At 43.0% G+C, this 21535-nt stretch overlaps 1 protein-coding gene across 8 annotated transcripts in view; it reads left to right on the top strand.

The window, feature by feature from the left end:
• Positions 1 to 21535, top strand: part of LIMCH1 (LIM and calponin homology domains 1) — a 173831-nt gene that overhangs the window by 135630 nt on the left and 16666 nt on the right. For 6 of the 8 annotated variants that reach the window (XM_071743660.1, XM_071743656.1, XM_071743657.1 and 3 more), the window contains 7 exons: positions 1887 to 2041; positions 2468 to 2867; positions 6916 to 7137; positions 16797 to 16881; positions 19250 to 19422; positions 20108 to 20213; positions 21426 to 21500. In XM_071743660.1, the coding sequence (XP_071599761.1) occupies positions 1887 to 2041; positions 2468 to 2867; positions 6916 to 7137; positions 16797 to 16881; positions 19250 to 19422; positions 20108 to 20213; positions 21426 to 21500 (1216 nt within the window). The remainder of the gene's footprint in view (positions 1 to 1886; positions 2042 to 2467; positions 2868 to 6915; positions 7138 to 16796; positions 16882 to 19249; positions 19423 to 20107; positions 20214 to 21425; positions 21501 to 21535) is intronic. The other 2 variants (XM_071743659.1, XM_071743658.1) reach the window with 1 other exon arrangement.

The following is a 21535-nucleotide window of genomic DNA, read 5'->3' as shown; positions in this document are numbered from 1 at the left end:
AAGAACTGAGTCCAAAGACATTGAAGAGGTTTGAGAACTCTGCTGCTGAACAGAAAATCCTCTAAAGGATCGATGAGCTAAAGTGCCTAAGTTTTCCAGGCCCTCAACACCTTCTACACAGAACTAAAAGTTCTGAAGAAGTACTAAAAATGCCCTTACTGGAATGTCCTTGGCAGCCAGAGGGCTTTATGGGCACGACATTGCATTCATGGTCAGATATTTTTTATATGCCCATGCTGTAAATTTGCCAACAATTAACAGTTTCATGGGGTTTTTTAATTGTTGTTTTTTTAAAGCATCAGAGCTGGAAAGGATAAACATGTCTGGTTTTTAATTGCAAAAAGAGGAGGAAACTTTATGTTACGAATTTTGCTAATGAAAAACTAATTTCCAAACAATAAGCAATAGTGGGAGTATCTGAACAAAAAAAATTCATTTGGTAATTCAATGAGAATAATTAGTAACTGAAGAAAGTGAAAGCTCTGTACTTGAAAAGGGGGATTATAGACTGATATATGTAGGTCATGTGAAGAAATGCTTTAATGAGCATTCCCTTGAGTGTAATGTCAATAATTTGTGGGTTTAAGCTCAATTAAAAGTGACAAGGTTTGTTCCTGGTTTTAATAAAGTAAGTTATGCTTGCAGTACCTTCTGCTGTTTACCAATAAACATGCAATTAAAATATTTGGAAAACCATGTAATTAATGAAATAACCTTTGAGTTGAGTATGTGTACAGAATCTCTGGTTTTTATTAAAACCAGAATTTGTTAGAGTACATGAAATGTAATACTGTATACTGCTCTCCTGATGTTATAAAGTTAATGACAAATGTGCCCCTACAGTTTCATATGAAGTTATTTTTCTTTGTAGAAGTCCTGCAGAGGTTATTTTCTACATGTAAAATTTTATTCCTTTACTAGTTCACTGCAAATAAATTTTTTTGCTTAGGAAACTTCTTTGCTGTAATACTTTTACTTTAACAAAGATCTTGTCTCTGTATGCTCCAGGACTTCTAAATTCATAACCAGAGCAAGATGCAAGGTGCCTGTAACAGGTATTTCCTGTGACTCTCAGGTTTAGCATCAGGCTGGTTTTGGCAGAAAGATAAATAACCAGAATTGGTGAATCTTCTGGGCAGCTTTGAGCAGAAAGATTCCAAAAAGAGTAAGATCATTAATTCAACAGGGACCTATCTATTTAGCTGGATACAAAACATAGGCTTTTTGCTCTGTTATGTCTTAGAGCAGTCAGGTGTAAGCTGCTTTAGTCCCTAGCCTGTGTTGCTCAGATCTGGATCCAAAATATTGGATGCCCACGAGGAGGAATTTAAGTTTGCATGCCACACTGGATTTTTCAGTCAAAAAAACCTAAACCCCACACATGGTTCAACCATGCTTGTGTGTAGTTGGCTCTTAGCATGGGCAAAGTATGAGACTGTCATTTCTCCAAGACAGACTGACAGTGCAGCTGTAGTTTATGGTGAAATGACATCCTTTCCTCCAAAGAACTCCTGCCTCCCACATATCTGATTATTAGAATTCTTCACCAAACATAATTTTTCTTCTTCATCTTCCAGGGAAATCGGGTTTTGTCCCTAATGTTGGCCCAGGTGAAAAAGATTGCCCTGACTGGCCCTCTTGGGCCAAACTTCCTGTTGTTTATAGCTAGTGTTATCCTGCTCTTAGGAGAAAAATCAGGCAACATCTTAATTTAATGGTATAATTTGGTTTTCTCTTTAGAATAAACATTGCTACCTGCAGATGATGGGAGTCTGGTCCACAGCCAGGAGCAAGCATTGCGAAGTGACTGGATGAGTTCATTGGTTTCCGTGGCCAATTTGTAGCTATTTGCAACTCTACATTCACGTGCCTTCCTTCTCTCACAGGACCTGGCTCGGTGGAAGAGTCGTCGAAGGAGTGCTTCACAGGATTTAATTAAAAAAGAAGCCGAGAGAAAGAAAATGGAAAGGCTGTTGTCTGGAGATGGAACGAGCGAGCGTAGAAAAAGCATCAAAACCTACCGAGAAATTGTGGAAGAGAAGTATGTTGTTTCATTCAATGTCTGAAAATGCTGTGTGCTCCTTATGTGATAGGTAACTTCGGGCAGCCATGCTTGTGGGTCTGGTGTGAGGGAGGGAGAAGTCTGTTGATGGAGCAAAGGAAAAGATTTTAAAGTAGAGCAGGGTAGTTTTAGCTTAGATATTAGGAAGAAGTTCTTTACTCTGAGGGTGGTGAAACACTGGCACAGGTTGCCCAGAGAGGTGGTTCAGGCCCCATTCCTGGAGACATTCAAGGTCAGGCTTGACATGATCTAGTTAAAGATGTCCCTGCTCACTGCATGCAGGTTGGACTAGGTGATCTTTAAAGGTCCCTTCCAACCCAATGCATTCTATGGTTCTATGAAGTAGGAGTGATCTCCAGCATTCATTTCAATGTGATGGTCTCTTTTGTGTGGTCTGCCTTGCAGAGAGAGAAGAGAGCGGGAGCTTCATGAGGCATACAAGAATGCAAAGTCCCAGGAGGAGGCTGAGAGCATCCTCCAGCAGTACATCGAAAGATTCACTATCAGTGAAGCTGTCCTGGAGCGTTTGCAGATGCCAAAAATTCTTGAGAGAAGCCATTCGGTGGAGCCAAATTCGCAACTGAAAGACCCAAATCCTCTGAGATATTTAAGGCAACAGTCACTGCCTGCTCCAAAATTCACTGCCACCATTGAAGCAACCATTGTTCCCACCGCTGAACTAGAGCCCAGCAGTTCAACGGGCCGCACATCTCCCAGCAAAAGCACCTCCAAGGCTGTGCCTATGCTGACACCCAAGCCTTACTCACAACCCAAAAATACACAGGAGGTTTTAAAGAACTTTAAGGTAGGATATGTTGTACTCCCCAGAGTCAGTCAGGAGGCAAAGAGGTCCTTACATGTTGGGAAATGGCGAGGAAAACTCGTGCAACCAATATGGTTGATAAACAAGCTTCACCTTTATTGCGCAGTAACTTTCACTTATACAGTGTTTCTGTGACCACACCCCCACCGCCACACAACAACGTAACGTATTATTGGACACCTGGTGTGTTTACCTGTAGCACAGCGAATCCCTGGTGCAGGTAGCACAGGAGTATGGGCCGATCTAATTGGGCCCTCAAACATGGGGTTGGGCACGGCAAAGGGGTCACACCCCCTACCTTTTTGGGAACATTCAGGAACATTCTCCAACATTCTACAACACTTACAAAATCATCTGAAAATATAGACCGCTAATGCAAGTAGAGAAGAAAATGGTTGCAGCATTCTCAAAACTCAGCTTTGTGTTGTCCTGCCCAGTCTAGTGGTCTCTTCCTGGTTACCAGCCTTCTTAAAACCTAACCTGTTCAGATTGGAATATTTGTACTGGTTATTTTTATTCAGGCTAAATCTCTTTGGGGAAAGTTATGGAAAAGGTGGCCTCTGAGAAAAGAAAAGAGCGAGGTATTTTCTGAGAAAGAAGTTAAGAAAGAGTATGTTGCCATAGTGTTTGTTTGTTTGTTTGTTTTAAGTCCAATGGGAAGCATGAAGGCCCTGACTTCTGGAGGAAGACCTAAACTGGATTTTGAGTCAGGGCTCTGATTTTTGTCATATCCAATCAAGTCTGTCCTAATTCAGCCAAGTCATAAGCCTTTGAAACACTGCAGTGTGCAAGTGTTCAGCGTGGACAGTGCCTGCTCCTTCAGAATCAAAAGCCACCTTGCCTTAAGTCATTGTCTGTCCTAAACATGCTTCTCACCAGGGAGGAATGGAGAAAGCTGCTTCACTGGTGTAGAGATGAGATACAGGCTGTCCATCCAGATTTAGGGAAACAGAGTGGTACTGGGGCAGCAGTGTAAGTGGGGATGACTGGAGAGAGACAGGGAGTGACTGGTGATTTGCAAGAGCTGCACAAAGATGGTGGGAATACACAAAGTTAAAGAGCTTGGATGAAAGCAGGACTGTCTAAAATAAGGAGCCAGCAATGATATTTGTGGACAAAGGGGACAGGAGAAAATATGGAAACTGGGATATGAAACCTGAGGAATATATCTTTGGAATGGGTGGGTGTGGCAAATGGGAGTAAGATGCTGAAGCAATTATGAAGAAAGAAAAGAACTGGAATGTGTTAGAGAGAACAAGCCAGAATAAGTCAAGTTTGATGAAATCTGCTTCTAACAGTGCTGGACCAAAAGCAGAGCTTTCCTAAGTCTCACTGTAGCCTCTATTGGCACTGTGAAGCCCAAAGCCCACAGGCATAAGTGCCCCAGCCTGTAGAGTTCTGGTCCCCCTGTGCCTGCCATTGCTTTCTGCTACTCTGATAGTGGCACAGAGGGGCCTCTGCAGCCTTGCTCATGTTCCAGAGCATTTCTGCTAGGTGTATTCAGGTTGTTTACTTCTATTTAAAAGATAGGTCAGCTTTGTATAGATGGTGTAAAAGCATGTTGTGCTGTCTAATTTCTTGAAGTCTGTCTCAGCTCTTGTGGAATCCCCCCCTTCCTTCTGTTTCCTAGCTGAAACTTGTAATTCCTGTTTCCCCTGTATCTCAGTTGGTACCATCCTAGTGCTTATTTTTCAGACAGCAGTGAGTCATGGATCTATTTTTTTTTTTCTTCCTTAGGGGACCAAGATCACCTTCAGGTTAATGCATATATACTTCACATATGTGGGTAGAAACTAACCCATGAATGTTTCCCCTCCACCAACCACCACTTAGAAGTCTGCCGAGGTCTCATTTGCTTGATGTGGAAGAATGTGATTTGTCTCAGCAGGAATCATTCTCCAGCACACATAGCTGTAGCATTATTTTCCCCTGAAACACTAGTCTGTCGATAATTCTTGGCTCTGGTGACAATGTGTTGACTTGCTGCAGATCAGAAGGAAAGGAATATGTTTGTTTAACTCTGCAGCCAGGGGATCTGTCCTGATCATTCAAACATTTGGTCTTCCTCCCTAATATAAATAGAGAAATGTCCTAGTCTAAACAGAGAGTCTAAACTAAAAAAGGATGGTGTAGCCTGCCAGTGTTTTCCTGGCTTTTTTATTTTTGAGATCTTTCATGATCTTCCTCTCTAGTAGATAATCCAGAACACAGTCCTAGAAGACTTAGGGCACAGTGTCTGCTCAGACTTGTGTTTGGAAATAAACCCTAGTACTGTGTTGAGGATGATGGCAGCGAGGAAAGTGCTTTTCATCTGAAAAGCAGTCAGTGGAACTGGTTGCTGAGCTGGGCTGTTTCTCCTCTGCCAGGGAGCTGACTGTGTGAGGTGTTAGCTGCCTTCACCTCACCATGTGTCTGTCAGGGTGGAGGATGCCCAAGGCCTTGGAGTATGGCCCCTTAGTTAATCACTCTCAGACAGAGATCAGACCTCTGGATGCTCGTATGTAAGGAGTCAATGAGAGGAGTTAGTCCTCAACTTAGCACTGATGGCATTCATAAGTTGTGGTGCCACTCCGACTGCATCCAAGCTATTTACTCAAGGAGTAAAGTACTGAAGATGAGTAAATGGTGAAATAAGGAGTGGGGAAGGGAGGATGAGATGGGAAGAACTTTGTTTTCTTAAGACTGTGTTTCAATTCAATAAAGCACTTCTGACACGGGATGCATCAGTTTTCAATAACAGTTAAGTAAGTGAAAAGTTCCCGTGGAATGGCTTACCTCTGAGCTTGGCTTCACATGTGTTTTTTGTTTATGCAGTGCCTGTGGAGAAACCTAGAATTATTAGTCACTGTATCTATCCCAAATAGCTTCTCTAAGAAATTACTAATTTATGCCATTATTCTCTTAAAGTCCAGCAATTAGCAGAGAAGAGTCTGTCCATACTGTTTTGCCAGGGAGGATCTCTGTGCACAGAGTAGCAAAGCTTTCCATCAAATATATATTTAAAACTCCTCTCTGCTGACAGGTCTATAAACATCTGTGCTGTAGCTGGGTGGGAACAATATGGTGTTACTGGTACCTGGTCTTCTGGTCTCTCTGCAGCTGGGCATTCTTACAGTCAATGGCATATGAGTTCTTTGTAGCAAGACTTTATTCATGGATACCATGGCTTCTGCAAACAGCCCTCCAAACTGAAGGAAGTCTTTACAGGCCACCTCCATTTAGAGCATAATTACAAAGTATTAAAGTCCTGACAGGACATTGTGTCAGTACAGAGGAGGAAGCTAGAGCCTGTTTTATATTTTCTTCCTTGATTAAGTGTTCCTTAGTGGGAATATATGCTGGCCAAGGAGCTCGCTTGACCCTGAGAACAAGGTAGTTAACTGTTTCTGCTCTCTCCTTTTCATGGAGACAGCATAAAATAATTTTCTGGGAAAGCAGCTATTTATTTTATCGCCTCATGGAGAACATGGAATGCCCATTTATTTGCTGGTTCCTTGCTTCCCTGTTATGAAGAGTGAAAAACAAGTGGATGAACTCTGCTGCTCCTGACCCTTCAAAGTTCACAGGACAGTGCTTCAGAATGCACAGTCTACTGATACTGTTTTGAGGTTGTTAGGTTACATATGAGTTCATCAGTGTAATTAGTCCTGGAGAACCTACTTGCCTCTTGCATGAGGAAATACAAAACCAAGTAGTTTTGGTCTAATTTTAACATAAAGCTTTGTTGTTCTTTTAAAATCCATTGATCTATCATACACACAAAGGGTGTCTGTATACTACTGGGAGAAAGAAATGTGGGAAACCAGGGAATACAGAAAAATTACTACCTTCTGTCTGTGTTGTGTTTATGACTCCCTTGTAATCATGTTTTCCTCTGTCTTGGCCAGCTGAATGAAGTGTGTGCTTGACTCTGTTCTTTACTGATAGCACAGACTGTGTTAACAACCATGTTATCGTGTTCAAGTCTTAATTGCCTAAATTCCTTTGAATGCTAATTGCCTCAGTGTATTTCTCTAACTGTGTTCTGCAGGTAGATGGAAAAGTCAGCATGAATGGAGAGAATTTCAACGGCGTGGAAGAGAAGGATAAGAAGTGTACAACAGTAATATTTACTCCTTCGCCAAGCAGATCTCTGAAATTTGATGGAGTAGCCAGAGGGGACAGGACCCCTGTAGAGTTGAAGAAGGACCCCCCAGGTGTTGAGCTCAGTTTACAGAGTCCTGCCACTCAGAGTGTGCACAAAGAGCCAACAGTAAGACCAACACGAACAAACCAGCCTTACTTTCTCTGCCAATTTTCTGTCTCATAATGTATTTAGTCACTAACTAATGAAACCTGAGTGCTTATATTTGCTTTATTTCAAGAGGGTGTGCCTGGACCAGGAACACCCACCCCTCCTACCCCAAATCCTTTGTAAATTAAAGGCTTCTTCCTTTGGGATATGGGTAGAGATACGCGAGGGGAAGATTCAAAAAACTTTTTGCAGCCAGCATCTCTTTTTTTCAGTTGTCATGCAGCTGATAAATGTGCTTTAAATGTGCTGGGCCAGGGAGACAGACATCTACTCTGCATCCCAGCTATTGTGCAGATTTATTCAGCAGCTCTCCTTATGTTAGCTGATTAGATCAGCAACATAATTGGACTATGTGAGCCATTATAATTAGTCTCAATTTTCAATTTTCAAAGAAGAAGATGTGGATGTGCTGGCAGTTTTGAGCATTCAGCTTTCGTTGCCCTCTCAGAAATATCAGAAAATGGGTAAGCTACTGAAATGCTCAGAGGGGCCAGTGTGCTTCTTAACTGCCTTATCAAAGAAATAAATTAATTTTATCTTTTCATCTTTCTCTACCCCCTCCTCCCCAGAGAAAAAGGCAGGAATAAAACTAGAACATATCACAGCAGGAATCCAGATGCTACAAAACTGTAATAAAAGTAGATAGTAAAAACAAAAAAAGAAGTAAGGACCGGACTGCAAATAAAACATGTAAAAGGGTTGCAAACAAATGGCAGGAAAGAGAATTCTCACTGTTCTTTTCTGTGTAACAACAAAGAGAATCTGAGAATCAAGAGATGTGGTGAGACTTGGAGTATGGTAATTCTTTGCTTTCATCTCAGACTTCATCCAAGCATTGGGCAGATGGATAACAGGGAGCAGGCAGGGATCCATCCTGGGGAGTGATCACCATTCATTCATGCCAAAGGGGTTGTGTCTTACTCCCCTGCTTCACGCCAGTCACTGCCCTTCGACAACCAAGCCATGGGGTCAGCTGCAAGCATGGGAGCTGGGATGTGCCCTGAGCATGGACTTGATCCTCTCAGGGGGAAGTGGTATAGGGTCAAAAGCAAATTGCAGGAAAGCAGGCAGGGATGGCAAAGCAGAGACTTCTGCTGTCAGAATGAATTGGCTGTAAGAGAGAAGCCAGATAAGCTTTGTGTCTGATATGGGAGAGTTGGTAATGAGAATGTTTAGAGGATAGAGAAGAGCCTCAGCTTGCTGTAAATTAGAAGCACAATGGCAATCAGAATAATAGCTAGATGAAAGTTCTACTGTTTCCTTTTTTAAGATTTCCAGACCAAGTTCAGCTGTGGAAGAGCTGGGAGGAAATTAAGCAACATAGCCACTCCTAGAGCTTGGGGGTGTTTTTATGTTTGATGCCTTCTCATCCTCCACTTTCTACAGCTCTAAGAAGGATGTGGCCAGCAAGTACAGATTTTTCTGTTTGTGGTTTCCACGTCCAGTATCTTAGCCCTCATGAGGATATTGGCAAAGGAGGCAGAAGAGTTTGAATTCTCAGATTCCTTGTGACTGTGATATTTGCAGAATACCTCCTGGTTAGTGAGGTTGGGTGCATTTAATGATGAAGCCCTCTAGAGGGAACGAGTGTGCAGCCTAATAGTGTTATTGATGGAGTTTCTCTGCTCTAAGGATTTTATAGCACTAGCGTCGTGGTTTCATCAGTAATGTGACTGGGTAATGCAGATCATTGTAATTCTGCTGATACTTCAGCTTCAAGCATAGTTGTGTGAGTCATGCATGTCGAGGGAGAGCAAAGAGAGGAGACAGATTTGCTGGAATCTCCATCTTACATGGAGAAGCAAGTAGAATGCACTGAGCATGATGGGGGAGAAGACCTGCTTGCAGCTGGAAGGGAATTTACCAGCCTAAGATAAGGTTGCAGGTTCTATTAATTCTAGATATTTGCTTTTCATTACCCAACTGCTTCATTTACTTTTCCAACTTCCCCTGGTTAGGCTGAAGCATGGGCAGTAATTTAGCTATTGAGCATATAGGAGTGCTCTGGTTCATGGCTGGGAAGGGCTTAGATGCCAGGTTACAGAGATGGGGCATGGTACTGACTGCTTGCCTTCTTCCCTGGGTGTGCTGAGGCACAGACCAGCACTGCTTCAGGCTTCTGGGTATAGATGCAATCTGTCTGGGGCCTTACATGCAAGAATAGGGCAGCTACTCTGGACTCACTCCATATACCTATTTTTCTTCAGTCTCTGGACAACTAAAGCAGTGATGTCTGCCTGCATCAGCAGGGTCTTAAACTCCTCTTTGAAGATACAGCCCTTCCTAGGAAGGTTGAGAATCTGAATTAGGAAAGAGAATAGCCTCATGTTCTCATCCCACTCCTCAGAAAACATGGCTTTTGTCTGAGTAGGATGCTGAATAACCTAGTTGTCCCTGTGAGCTCTCCAGAGTGGAAGAAGGGGTTTGCTTTTTGTTCTTGAAGGATGAGGCTTCCAAGCTACACATTCTTGGAATTAAGAAAGCCTTCTGAAGCTGCTGTTATATCACCTCCCACAAGGAGAAACCAGGGCTATGTTTTTTGTCTGATGCTTATCCCTACTGAGTTTTTAGGAGAGGATGAGAAGACAACATAAACAGGGATAGAAAAGCAGCTGAGATGAAGAAGCAGAGCTGTCTGAATGGAAAAAACAACTACATTTCTTTTGCCTGGACAAAATTTACACAATTTGAATGCATGTTTTCAAAGCCTTTTCTACTTATTTTCACTGCCTTTTTTTGCATACTTTTCTTTATTGATACAGTTCTTGCTAACTATGTCTGTCATAGGCTTTGAATAGGATCTGCAGGCACTAATTCCTCTGCCTGTTAAGAGATGCTGTTTCTATGGTTTTGTGGTTGTTTCTTTCTTGGTTTTTTTTCCCTTCTAGTTACTCTGAGATTTGTTTTGGTTTTATACTTTATTCGTTCATTTTCTGCCCTGAGCCTTATTTGTGAAGTATGTGTTCCTTTCCATATATACATTACTTTTGGCCCTCCTGTCCTCCCCTTCTGATTCTCTTCCTGTTCTTTGCATGCCTCTTCCTTCTCCTCCATCCCTCCTAGGGCTGTTCCCCTCCTGTTTCAGTTCAGTTGTCAAATGGACTGGTCCTGTCTTCTCTCTGCCTGGCAGGCTTTCCTTTGAAGCTTTGTAGCCCTGCTCTAAATCTGTCCTGCTGGCTTCAGGCGTTGCCTGCAATAGGGGAAGATGCTGTGCAGCTGTACTTCAGCAGCTCTTTTGGCCTCAAGTTTGGAAAATGGTTTAGTCAAGTTGCACCACTTGAAACGCTGATATGACTGAGGTTTTGAGGGAGCTAGAGAAGTGAAGGGCTCATTTCGTATGGGTGCAACCTCATTGCCAGTTGTCTTTTTGACAGAGAACACCATTTGTATGTGAGTCAGATAATGACTGGCAATCAGAGACTGACTGGGAAATCTATGTAACTCCTGCCTAAATCTACTAGGAAATGAGCTGCAAAAAGCTGCCACAGGTGGGAAGGATGCTAAAGAAAAATACTTTCAAGGAGCTATATTTATGTCTGTAGTGTATAGGTAAACTACTTAGATTTTGGTGGGGGTATTTTATCAAACACTTACCTTTACTTAAAGTAGCTTATCAAATTTAGTCTTTGATTTAAGACTAGGAAAAATATGTTTGGCCTGCAAGCAGGCCAAATATCCCACTAGTGTTTGTTGAGCATTGTGCTGCTAAGAGAGGCAGTAGGTGAAGCACACCTGTTATTGTTGGAAAAACTGCGGCAAAGCCCCAAAGACTGGTGGGTCCATCAGCAGCAATAATGTGAAAATTGTCTCCATTATACAGAACAGTTGAGTGATTTACAAATTCTGAGAAGATGTGTCCTCGAATCAGAAGTTGGCGGAATAGATGTTTTGTTTGAAAACAGTATTTGTGCAGATTTCAGTGTAGGAGGCTCAGTTTGTTAGTGAGTAACATCAGTATTTTAACCCATCTTTGTATGAGTGTTTAGAATTTGCTTGTTACTGCTCTAATTTTAACTTTGCTCTGATCAGCTGAATGAAAAACAGATATAAACAGCAATTTTAAAAAGATCAGGGTGGGGTGGTGATGGTGGGGAGAGATTTTGGCTTTCTTTTAATTTTTCACTAGCTAGCTTAAGCTTGTCCTTTTCTACTCACAACATGCTTGGCACAAAAGAAACTTTTTTTTAATATCCAAGTAACACTTTCCTTCATCTTCAAAATCAACTGATTGAACCAAGATTAAAGTATTAAGCTTTCTTGTGGTTGAGGATTGTTGGCCAAGCTACAGGAGAGTGGGGTTGGAAAGCCTTAGTTTGTACATATCTGGTAGGACAGGTTTTTTTCTTTGATTTGTTACAAGAAACACTTGTAGAATAAGTATGACTGTTCCAGATTGACAACTTTGCCTTTATCCATACATGGGAAGCTACATGAGGGCTGGACTACCTGAAGGGAAAAAGGTTTAGGATGAGACGTGGTAGCAGCAAAGCTTCAAAAGCAGCTGTAAGGGAACTCTGCTCAAGATATGGTTAAGAATCTGGAGTCTGTGTCTCCTGTTCTTCAGACTTCTATATGATTGTAAGTGTCAATGAGTGATGGGAGCTTATGTTACATCCCAGGTGAGCAGTTAGAACTCTAGAGCAATTATTTACTAGCAGCAATGCTTAACACTGTTTCTTGTGACACTTGCAAGGCTTCTGTCAATTACCCTTCAGCCTTCATCTCTGGTTGTAATTGCTGGCCTGAGTGTAGCATTATATAGCTGCCAGATGAGGCAGATGTCTTAACGTGTCAGAGCAGTGTTCTGGCTGCAGTACTATACTGGCACAGCATGCAAGGAACTTGGCTTTGGCAGCCCAAGGTCAAGCCACCATAACCACTCACAACAGAAAACACTAGCTTTGATGAGGAAATCATCAGATGGAAATTTTAAAGTCAATGATCTGTGTACAGTTTTAACCACAGAAGTCTGAAAGATGTGTCAGGCAATTTCTATGTGTGGCTATTGATACTGCAACCAATTTCATTCCTAAATAATTTTACAGAAATTAAACTGTTTTTCTAACCTGATTCTTCCTGAGATCTCTGCATTCTCATTGATTCCAGACAGCTTGTTTTGTCATGTTTTCATTGAAAATACAGTAAAAATATTTCACATGATTTTGTGTACAAGTAGTGTTAACAGACCTATGTTTTGATATAATTTACAATAAGGGTTAATAAAGTTCTACTGTAACTTCCTTTGGAGTTTGAATTCTTGTAGTAGTTCTGATGTTTGGTGTTTTAGGAGTTCCCAGTTACAGTATTTTTAGGATTTTATAAGGATGCCACAGGAATAGGTAACGTGGCTCTTTGTGGCTTGTACAGTCTTAATTAAATAATTACCTGGATGGATATCCTAGGTTATGGATAAAAGTCCTGTCTTCCACAAGCTGAAGTAATTTATTTTCATGCCTAATAGGTGTTTAGTAATACTATATAATCAGTTGTGCTTGTGTCTGCTAAATGGATACCCTGGTTAGCAGAACTGAGATGGTTCTTTGTTCTCTGTTACTGATGCTCATAACTGCAAATGCAGCCACAATATATAACTTTCCATCATGGACCCAGGCTTCTAAATCCTATATGGGGAAGCTCACTTTAACTCCTGGATAGCTAGATGCATGAGACCATAAAACACCAGTCCTGGTGGAAAGTATTCTTCAGTTTTCAGGAGTTAACAAGACAGAGTCTTTGCCCCAGCCTGGGCAGAGATAACTACAGCCTCTTCACAGCAGGGCTGTGTGACCTTCCTTTGTAGGGACCTGCAGCAGAGCCAGCATATGAACTGGCCCTGTGGCCCTGCAGAATGCCACCTCAGGCCACACACAGACGTGTGGCTGCAGGGGGGGTGCTGCTGAGAGAGTGTGTGGGTCCTTCACCCAAAGCATGATGACACCTCAGAAATGTCACCCACCAAGTTGTTAGGTTCTTCTGGTGTCCGTGGCAAAATATGATGCCTGCATGCTTTCTTCATATTCAATGAAAACATCATCACTTTATTATAAAATATTTATGAAATGGGAATGATGACAGCCTGTGGTAGAAAAGACATTTTATTGGCTGTATCAGTACTTTTTTTTTAATGTATCAAATACCTGTGGATAAAATACTAGCTAGTGTTACATTCCTTGGTATTATAAATAGAATTAGTTATACTGGGAATGGCAGAGTTCCCCAGTGAAGCTGACTTAATTTTATTATAAATTACTTACTAATCAGTTTTATATTTTTAGCTTTATGTCACTAGCATTTAATTGCTTGGCAGAGTTTGGAGGAAGAGTCAAGTCTCATGAGCAGGAACAAAAATTCTGCAGCATGCCATTGCAAAATTCAGTATTACTGCAGCAAGTAGTAGTTCTTTTTTTTTTTTTTTTTTTTTTTTTTTTTTTTTTTTAATTTCTTTTAGAAAGAATATATATAAATAACATCTATATCTATTCCTGGTTCAAGCTTCTGAATATAGGTTATGGGTAGATTTAGTTACTGCACTTGTGCAGGATAGCTACATGAGACACATCATGTTTAGGTTCCTGAGGTAACTAGACCCAAAGATGACAGAAGTGCACTCACTGAGCTGTTAAAACTCTCTGAGAGGCCAGTGGGGCTCTGTTCTTTCCCCAGCTCCAGCTGCCACCATTGGCACTTGACTTTCCTGCGTCTGACACCTCTTTTAGTTGGTCCTGGTTTATCATTGTTTGTAGCTTTCCACCCTCTGAGGTTGAAATTAAAGCTTAAGTTTTGTTGGTTTTGTTTGGTTGGGGTTTTTTAATTTTTCCATTTGGACAATTGCTTTTTGAGAGTGGAGAGTGAGTTCCATTGCCTTATGAAAAATAAAATAATATAAACGTTAATAATGGAAATTTACAACAATGTCTGTGGAAGGACTTTGGAGTCATGGGTAGGATTTTTGGATGGGTGCCTCTTTCTTTTCCACATAAAAACTACCTGACTGCCCTGACCTCTTGACAATAGCCATTTGTTTAGGTTTATTAGATGTTTGTAGGTTTAGATTGACAGAATGATTCAGGTTGTAGGTCTCTATCTGAGGCTTCTGCTCGAAGCAGGATTAGGCATTAGATCAGGCCAGGTTGCACAGAGCTTGATCATTTCAATCTTGAGAACCTCTGAGGGTGGAGATGGCACAAACTATCTGGACAGTCCTGTTACTCTGGCTGTCCTCATGGACATAAGTATTTCTGTATTGAGCAAGGTTGGGAAGTGATTACAGTAGCTTCTCTCCTGTCTGCTGTCATGTCAGGAGCTAGAACTGAGACAGAAGGAAACATTTTCCTTATTTGCAGTGTTTTTCTGCCGGGGCTTTCAGTAAGAAAGCTCTCACTGAAACACAGGGTGGCATCCAGGTGGGCTGGGGAAGGGAGGGGTGGGTTGTATAGGAGAAAAGAGCAACAGAATGGCAAGGAGCCGATCAGCTGGGGCACAAGACTTCCAGTCTTTTTCCAGCATTTTTCTGGAGCATATTTTTTAGCCTGTGCCTCATCTCCAGTAACCATCCCTCCCTTTGCATGTGACACATAGAGGGCGAACTCCATGCCTTGTTTGCTCTCGAATTGGGTGTCCTCACGTGGACTTGCCAGAGAGGATGTCCTTAAACTTTCCATGCAGTCTTTTTGGAGTGTGTATTTCACCCCTGCCTCATCCATTTTGAGAACTTTTGGGCAGGAGGGGAGGGTGTCCAAAGAAGAGTAACAAAGCTGGTGAAGGGTCTCAAGCACAAGTCTTATGAGAAGCAGCTGAGGGAATCAGAGGCTTCCTCACTCCTTATAACTGCCCGAGAGGAGGTTGTGACAGGGCGGGAGTTAGTCTCTACTTTTTGGTTTTTTTTTTTTCCAAGTAACAAGCAATAGAACAAGAGGAAATTGCCTCATTGCACCAGAGGAGGTTTAGCTTGGATATTAGGAAAAATTTACTCCCTCAAAAGGTTGTCATTGGAACAGGCTGCCCAGGGAAGTGGTGGAGTCACTGTCCCCAGGGATATTCAGAAGATGTGTGAATGTAGCATTAGTGGCATGGTTGGTGGACTAGGCAGTGTTAGGTTCATGGCTGGACTCAATGATCATACAGATCTTTTCTGACCTGAATGATTCTGTGATTCTGTGTGTCCCCAGGCCTTGCCTGGAGCACAGGGTTCAGTCAGACAAGGTGAGGGTGCAGGGGAAGCACTGGGTGGTGAGGAGGATGGCGAGCAGCCAGGCCCAGCAGGCATGGGAGGAGACTTGCTGCCACTTCCAGAGGCTCATGGCAGTGGCCTGGCTCCTGTCCTACTGAGAGGTGGCGGCACAGCCCTTGGCAGCTGCCAGCTCCTTGTGTTGTTCCTGGCTCTGCCCACTGGGCTTGCTTGGGTCACTGCCTCTGGCCACGGCCTCATACCAATCCCCACCTTTTCCTTGCAGGGCATCTTCCCAGACACATTCCCTACCCCTCTCTGGAGCAAGCCTCCCACCAGAAAGGAGAAGGCAAAGGTTCCTAAGCCCTACCAAAAGCTTTCTAGAGGTGTTGGTGTCCTGTTGGCACTGCCAGCAGACATCCCCGATGACTGAACTGTGAGAGTCCAGGTCTGCTCTTCATGGGACATGGGCAGATGAGGGGCCATAGGTTCATATGTGTCTGCGGGGGTGGGAAACAGGATCCATGCAGAAGGTGGAGGTCTGACTCCTGCCCCCAGAAAAAGAGGAAGTTTCATCAGATTTCCTCCCATGCAGCTGTTTGTAAGATGGAGGGGTGGCAGAAGGACAGGAAAGCAAGTCTACAATAGACTCATCCTGAAATATATTACTTCTTATTTCTAAAAGTAGCCTGCTTTTATATTTTCCTCTCTTGAGTGCACCATTTTCTAGATCTTCCATGTATTAGAAGCACCGTGCAGTGGCCAATTGGTTTGCCTACTAGGAAAGCAGAGGTGAAGTTGAAGCTGCTAAACAGATCAGCTTGAAATGCTACCCTTTTTTGACAGTGTGGTTTTAGCTCTGCAACAGCCTTGTCCTAGGACAGGAAGCTGCCGTTTTTGAAGGAATTTGGATTATTGGCTCGATACAGGCTCATCATATTTTTTCAGTCCTCTCTTAATAGTGTTTCAAGTATTTCATTACCTTTAATACTGACTCTGGCTTTTCCCTTCAGATAACAGATTGTTTAGACAACCGTGAAATAAAGGAAGTATTTAATTACTTTGCCACTTTTCAAACCCTGCTACGTGCTGTGTATTCACTAATGCATACGTTTTTGTGTTATGCTGGAAGAGGAAACTAGGGGTGAAATGTGTGCTTATCTCCAGCTAACACAATCCAAGATATCCTACAATCTTAAAAGCTTATAGGAGCTATTCCAACCCCAGTGCATGTTGGTTGATGATGAGCTGTTTGAAAAGGATATTAAAGCCCAGAGATTCAACACCCGAGCGGCATAATGAAATGTATTCCCCAGCTCCCTGCTGAGCTCTACTAAACCAGCCTGGTTCATACATATTTCAAAGCATCGTCAAGTACTGCCTTGAGGAATTAACACATACTTCTTTTTCCACTGTACTCACTGTGTTTCTGCTGTCTCATTCCCTGCAGGCCTCCCCTCTGGAAGCAGCCACCATCCCCAGCCAGCAGGCTGAGGCCAGCCCGGGCAGTGTGGGATCTGACAGCCCAGTCCCAGGTAGGGTGATGCTGCTGCTGCTGCCCTCACCCCTGCCCTCACCCACCCTGCAGCAGGGCTCCGAGCAGTGCATCTGCAGTGGTATCAGGAGGGTTTGTTAGAAAACAGAGAAGATGTCAGAAATAGCAGCATGAGGAATTTTTTTACTATTAAGAACAATCATTCACTGCAACAACCTCCCAAGGGATGTGGTAGAGTCCCCACAGCTGGAGGTTTTCGAGGTGCGACTGAACAGAGTGCAAGTCAATGTCCTCTAGGCTCTCCTTCCCACAAACCTGGGACTGGGTGATCTTTTGAGGTCCTTTCCAGCCTGGGCTGTTCTGTTGTTCTGTGGTTGAAATGACACACCATGTTGCTCGGGATGAGAGCTGCCTGCTGGCTCTTTGCCATTTGTGTATGTGAAAAGCTGGTGCTGCAGTGTTCTGTCACCAGCAAGCAGTCAGGACAGAAACTGCCAGTCAGTAACTGCTTCTGCTTGACCCTTTCCCTCCTCATTAGGAGGGAAAGACATTAAGAATTGGGGAAGGGAATAGGAAGTGGCACTGCAGTCCTTGTAGGGGCTTTCAATGGACAATACAGTGCACACTCCTGATTTTCTGTTTTGAGGCCTTAATGCATGGTTCCCAATCTGTGGAAATGAATTTGCTGTTAAAAATTCAAGCTGTTTTTCTCAAAAGGGTGTTTCTGAAACATTACCTTTAAATAGGCATTTTGTCTACTGCCTGTTATCATAATAAGTTCATGGTCTTTTTTTGCTGTTAATTTTTTGAAGTGGGTCTGTCAAAGTTCAGTTTGGTATCAGTAAATAAAAAGCACTGTGTGAAGTGGGTATTTAAATGTGATTTCTGGCAGTAAATAGTATATAAACATAATGCTCCTATTTGTTGAGGATAAATGGGATTTAAATAATTGAGCTTTGCCCTCAAACATTAGTGGGGTACCATTCCCCCAAGATTAGAAGCATATCCAGCCTTTTCTTGATGTGGTGCAAGACTGTGAAGCACATGAAGGGTTAGCAAGGGCTCATTAGCCACCTTAATTACTTTGGCTCACAGATGCCAAAGCACAGAGGTTAACAATCTTGAATTGCATCTGGCAAGTAATGTAGAAACTGCAATGTTGTGGTGAACCAACAAAATTCTCCTCTCAAGAGTCAACAGTAATGAGCTGATGGTATTTGGCTACGAGTCACAAAGCCACCTTGGCTCCACACTCACAAGGCTCCACACTTGTGAGAAATTATAAACTTTCAAGTATGGAGAGTGAAAGTTAATATTGCCTGGCAAGGAAAGCTAGAGTAGCATTGCAGAAATTGAAATGGTAAAGGAACATGGGTTTAAATTATGTCTGCTTTGGAGGGGTAGATGTGGTCCAAACAATGTGACCTTCTTGGAGAATAAGCCACCTCCCCTGCTGTTCAGTACAAGCCAGATAGTTCTGTGCTGTGCTGTGCTCTCCAGACCACTAATGGTGTGGGAACTGCTCCCAAGTGGTGTGCACCTGCCTGGCAGCAGCAGCAGCTCTTGTCTTTGCTTCTGTGCAGGTTCTTAGTGGAGCCTTGTGGTGCATCTCTTTCTCAGCTCACTCCCCTAGCCTCTCAACAAGGAACATTTGAAAGCTGCTGCTGCTGCTGTGGTTGGAGAGGGAACAGAATCTGAAGCTGAGATTCTTCTGTGGGAGGTTAGGGAGATGTCTGGGTGCCTGTGCACTGCCTGGAGTGCTGGAAACTGCTCTGCTTCCACGAGTGGTACCAGCTGACAGGATTTTAGCTGTTAGTCCTCAGCTGTAGGCCTGGGTGGTTCTGGTCACTTCTGTAAACCAGCATCAACTGGGTTATTCCAGTCCAAGGCTTCCTGTTAGCACCATTGTTTGGTGTCTGATGCATGACTGATGTTGCTTGGTGGAAACAGGCAAGCTGGAATATCCTGTGCTGACAGTGGGACCATGTCAGTTGTGTTCTGGCTACTTGTCTGGGTAGCATCTTAGCATAGGGTTGATCACACAACTTCAGTAAAGAGATAACTCAGTGGGCACATTGTAGGTTACAGCCCATCTCAGCTGCAGAGGAGTGTCTGAAGTAATTTGGGTGACTCTTTCCATAAAACTACCTATCTTTGTTGACCTTGAAAGGGGCCCTATAATGCCCAAGTGCAAGCACCCACATTTTGTCAGGTAAATTTTACTGTTAAAGTCTTGACTTCTATGAGAAATCAATTTTGCCTGTGTTGAAGAAAGTTTAAAAAAAAATAATCCAGTATTTGGGCTCACAGTATATCGAGTAAGAAATTGGAGTGTAAGAATTAGGTCTACATTTTGACAAAAAAAATGTCTCAACTTTGCAACATTATCTCTTCCATGTGTGGATTAGGTTCAGATCAAAAGCAATTCAAGTCAGCTGCAGCTTGTGCCAGCCCTGTTGTGAAGAGATTAGAATTTCTTCCCAGCCCTGTCCCTTCAGAGGAAAATTATTCAAGTGAGAAAGATGTGAAGAAGCCTGAAATGGAGCAGAAGAAGGAAGCAGAGCTCTGTGCTACACCAGAGGTACTTTATAGGGAAAAAAAAACACCCAAAAAAATCAACAAAGAGGGAGTGGAAAACAAAACAAAAAAAGAAGAAAGACCTGTCATGAAAATGTTTATTGTGCAAACTGGTATTTTTCCCTGTATAATGTCCCTTCAGTTCATTGAAAACAATTGCCAGGGAATGACCCTGGAGGGTGGTTTCTGTGCCAAACTCCATGGTCATCAGAGACTTGCATCTTCAGAGGAACTTCCCAGTGTCTGCTTGAAGGGTTTGAACCTGTAAACTGTCTGGAGCAGAAATGAGAACTGGACCTGCAAACCCCAGTCCCACTGCATGTTGGGAGGGCAGGGTATCCAGAAGGTGTAGGTAGTGGAGCTTCCCCTCTTAGTCCTCTTGAAGTGCTGAACAAGTGGCAGAGGTAACAAATGGCCATGACTGTACTGCTCTGTCAGGTAAGTTAAGTGTAGGTCCTGGGTTAGGATTAGCTTTAGAGTGCCAGACAGTGTGAATATCAACAAACAGCTACCAGTTATTTCCAGGACTTCATTTATTGAAAAACCATGCAGTAATTCCAGAGAATTCGTCATTCCAGAGGTTTCATCTTTGATGTTGATTCAGAAAATAAATAGAAAGGGTTTAAGTTAATCTTTGATAGTACCTGCTGATTTTTTGAATGGTTTTCTGCTTTGAAATGTCTGAACAGGTGATGAAACCAAAAGCCCTGGAGCAGGAGGGGAGTGTTGTATTGCCATTTTTAAAGAAGCTACCTGAGACCAGCCAAGTTACTCTGCAGAACTCTGGTCTACAAGGTGAGCAAAGAGTGTCTGGACACGTCAACTGTACAGTAGCTGGATGTGTGGGTATGGTGTTCAGGAAGAAGTGTCTGATCAATGTCCTGGAGAGTTCTGGTGCTCAAATTGTTATTTTTTAGTTGAATCTGACTGATACTGGTAGTGTGGATTCTGTGGTGCAAAGGAATTTTCTGGCTGTTCCCCTTAAACACAACAGAATTGTGACACAAGCAGGGGGTGCAAGGGGAGTGCTATTTTTGCATGTTCTAGCGACTAAAGCTTTATTATGTCAATAAGCATATTTTATTAGTACTGGTGGTGACAGGTGAAAATGGCTTAGCAATTGGTTTATCTTGTAAGAAAAATTTCTGGAGTTAAATTCTGCACTCATCTGCTCAAGTGCAGCTCCATTTCACAGGGGAATAAGACTGTGCAGGTCAAATTGAGGGACATGCTCATTGTGAGCTATTGCAAAGCAGAACTTTTTTTTTTTTTTTTTGTCTTCATGAGAAAGTTTTGCTTGAGATGGATAATGTTTAGTAGGTTTAGAATGACTTTAGGAATACATCTGTGTAAGTATTGTGAAAGAAAGAGAGAGAGAAAAAATAATCTGAAGTTTTCTTCTACCCAAGAACTTACTGTTGGTTTATGTATAGGTAATGTACTGATTATCCTAGTGTTTTTAAGACTGAAACTACCGAGGGTGATCCCCTGTGGCAAACAGGATTGTCTGAAAAGGAATAGAAGTCTCACTTCTTGTAAGCAGGGGCGTGCTTTCTGAACAGGGTTTGAGAACAATACCATTTTATGTTAAGCACGAATCAATGCAAGCATCAAGCAGCCGGTCGTCTGACTCTCCGAGTGATGCTGAAACACTTGGCTGCTCCCTAGTGTTCACAGCACACACAGCGCCGGACGGATGACACAATCCCTTAAAACCCGTTCCTGCAGTAGGAATGGATTCCAGCACCACGCAAAGACCTGCGGGGGTGGCTGCCCTTGGCTGTCCTTACTGTGCTGGAGCTCCTGGGTAAGGTTGGGTGCCACCTTACAGAAAGAAGCAGCACTCACGCACGGGCCGTCTCTGTGGTCCAGTGTAAAGCAGCAGCAGCGGGCCAAAAGCGACGGTAGTCAAAATCCCTCCCGTGGCCGAAGCTGCCCACGCAGGTCTGAGGTGTCTGTCATCGCCTGCTGACCGCGGTCTGTTTCTTGTTTTGCCGGTGCCTGCAGAGCCGCCCCGCGGGGCCGCGGTTCCCCTCAGGGTTCGCAACAACTGGCGGCGCTCACAGTTTTTCTCGCAGTCAGGTAAATGCGGCGCTGGGAACAGCTTCAGCCCTCCC

This window comes from Heliangelus exortis, chromosome 4 (genome assembly GCF_036169615.1).
Source record: "Heliangelus exortis chromosome 4, bHelExo1.hap1, whole genome shotgun sequence".
Lineage (NCBI taxonomy): Eukaryota > Metazoa > Chordata > Aves > Apodiformes > Trochilidae > Heliangelus > Heliangelus exortis.
Note: the sequence above shows the minus strand (reverse complement) of the source record. Positions and strands in the feature narration are given on the sequence as shown.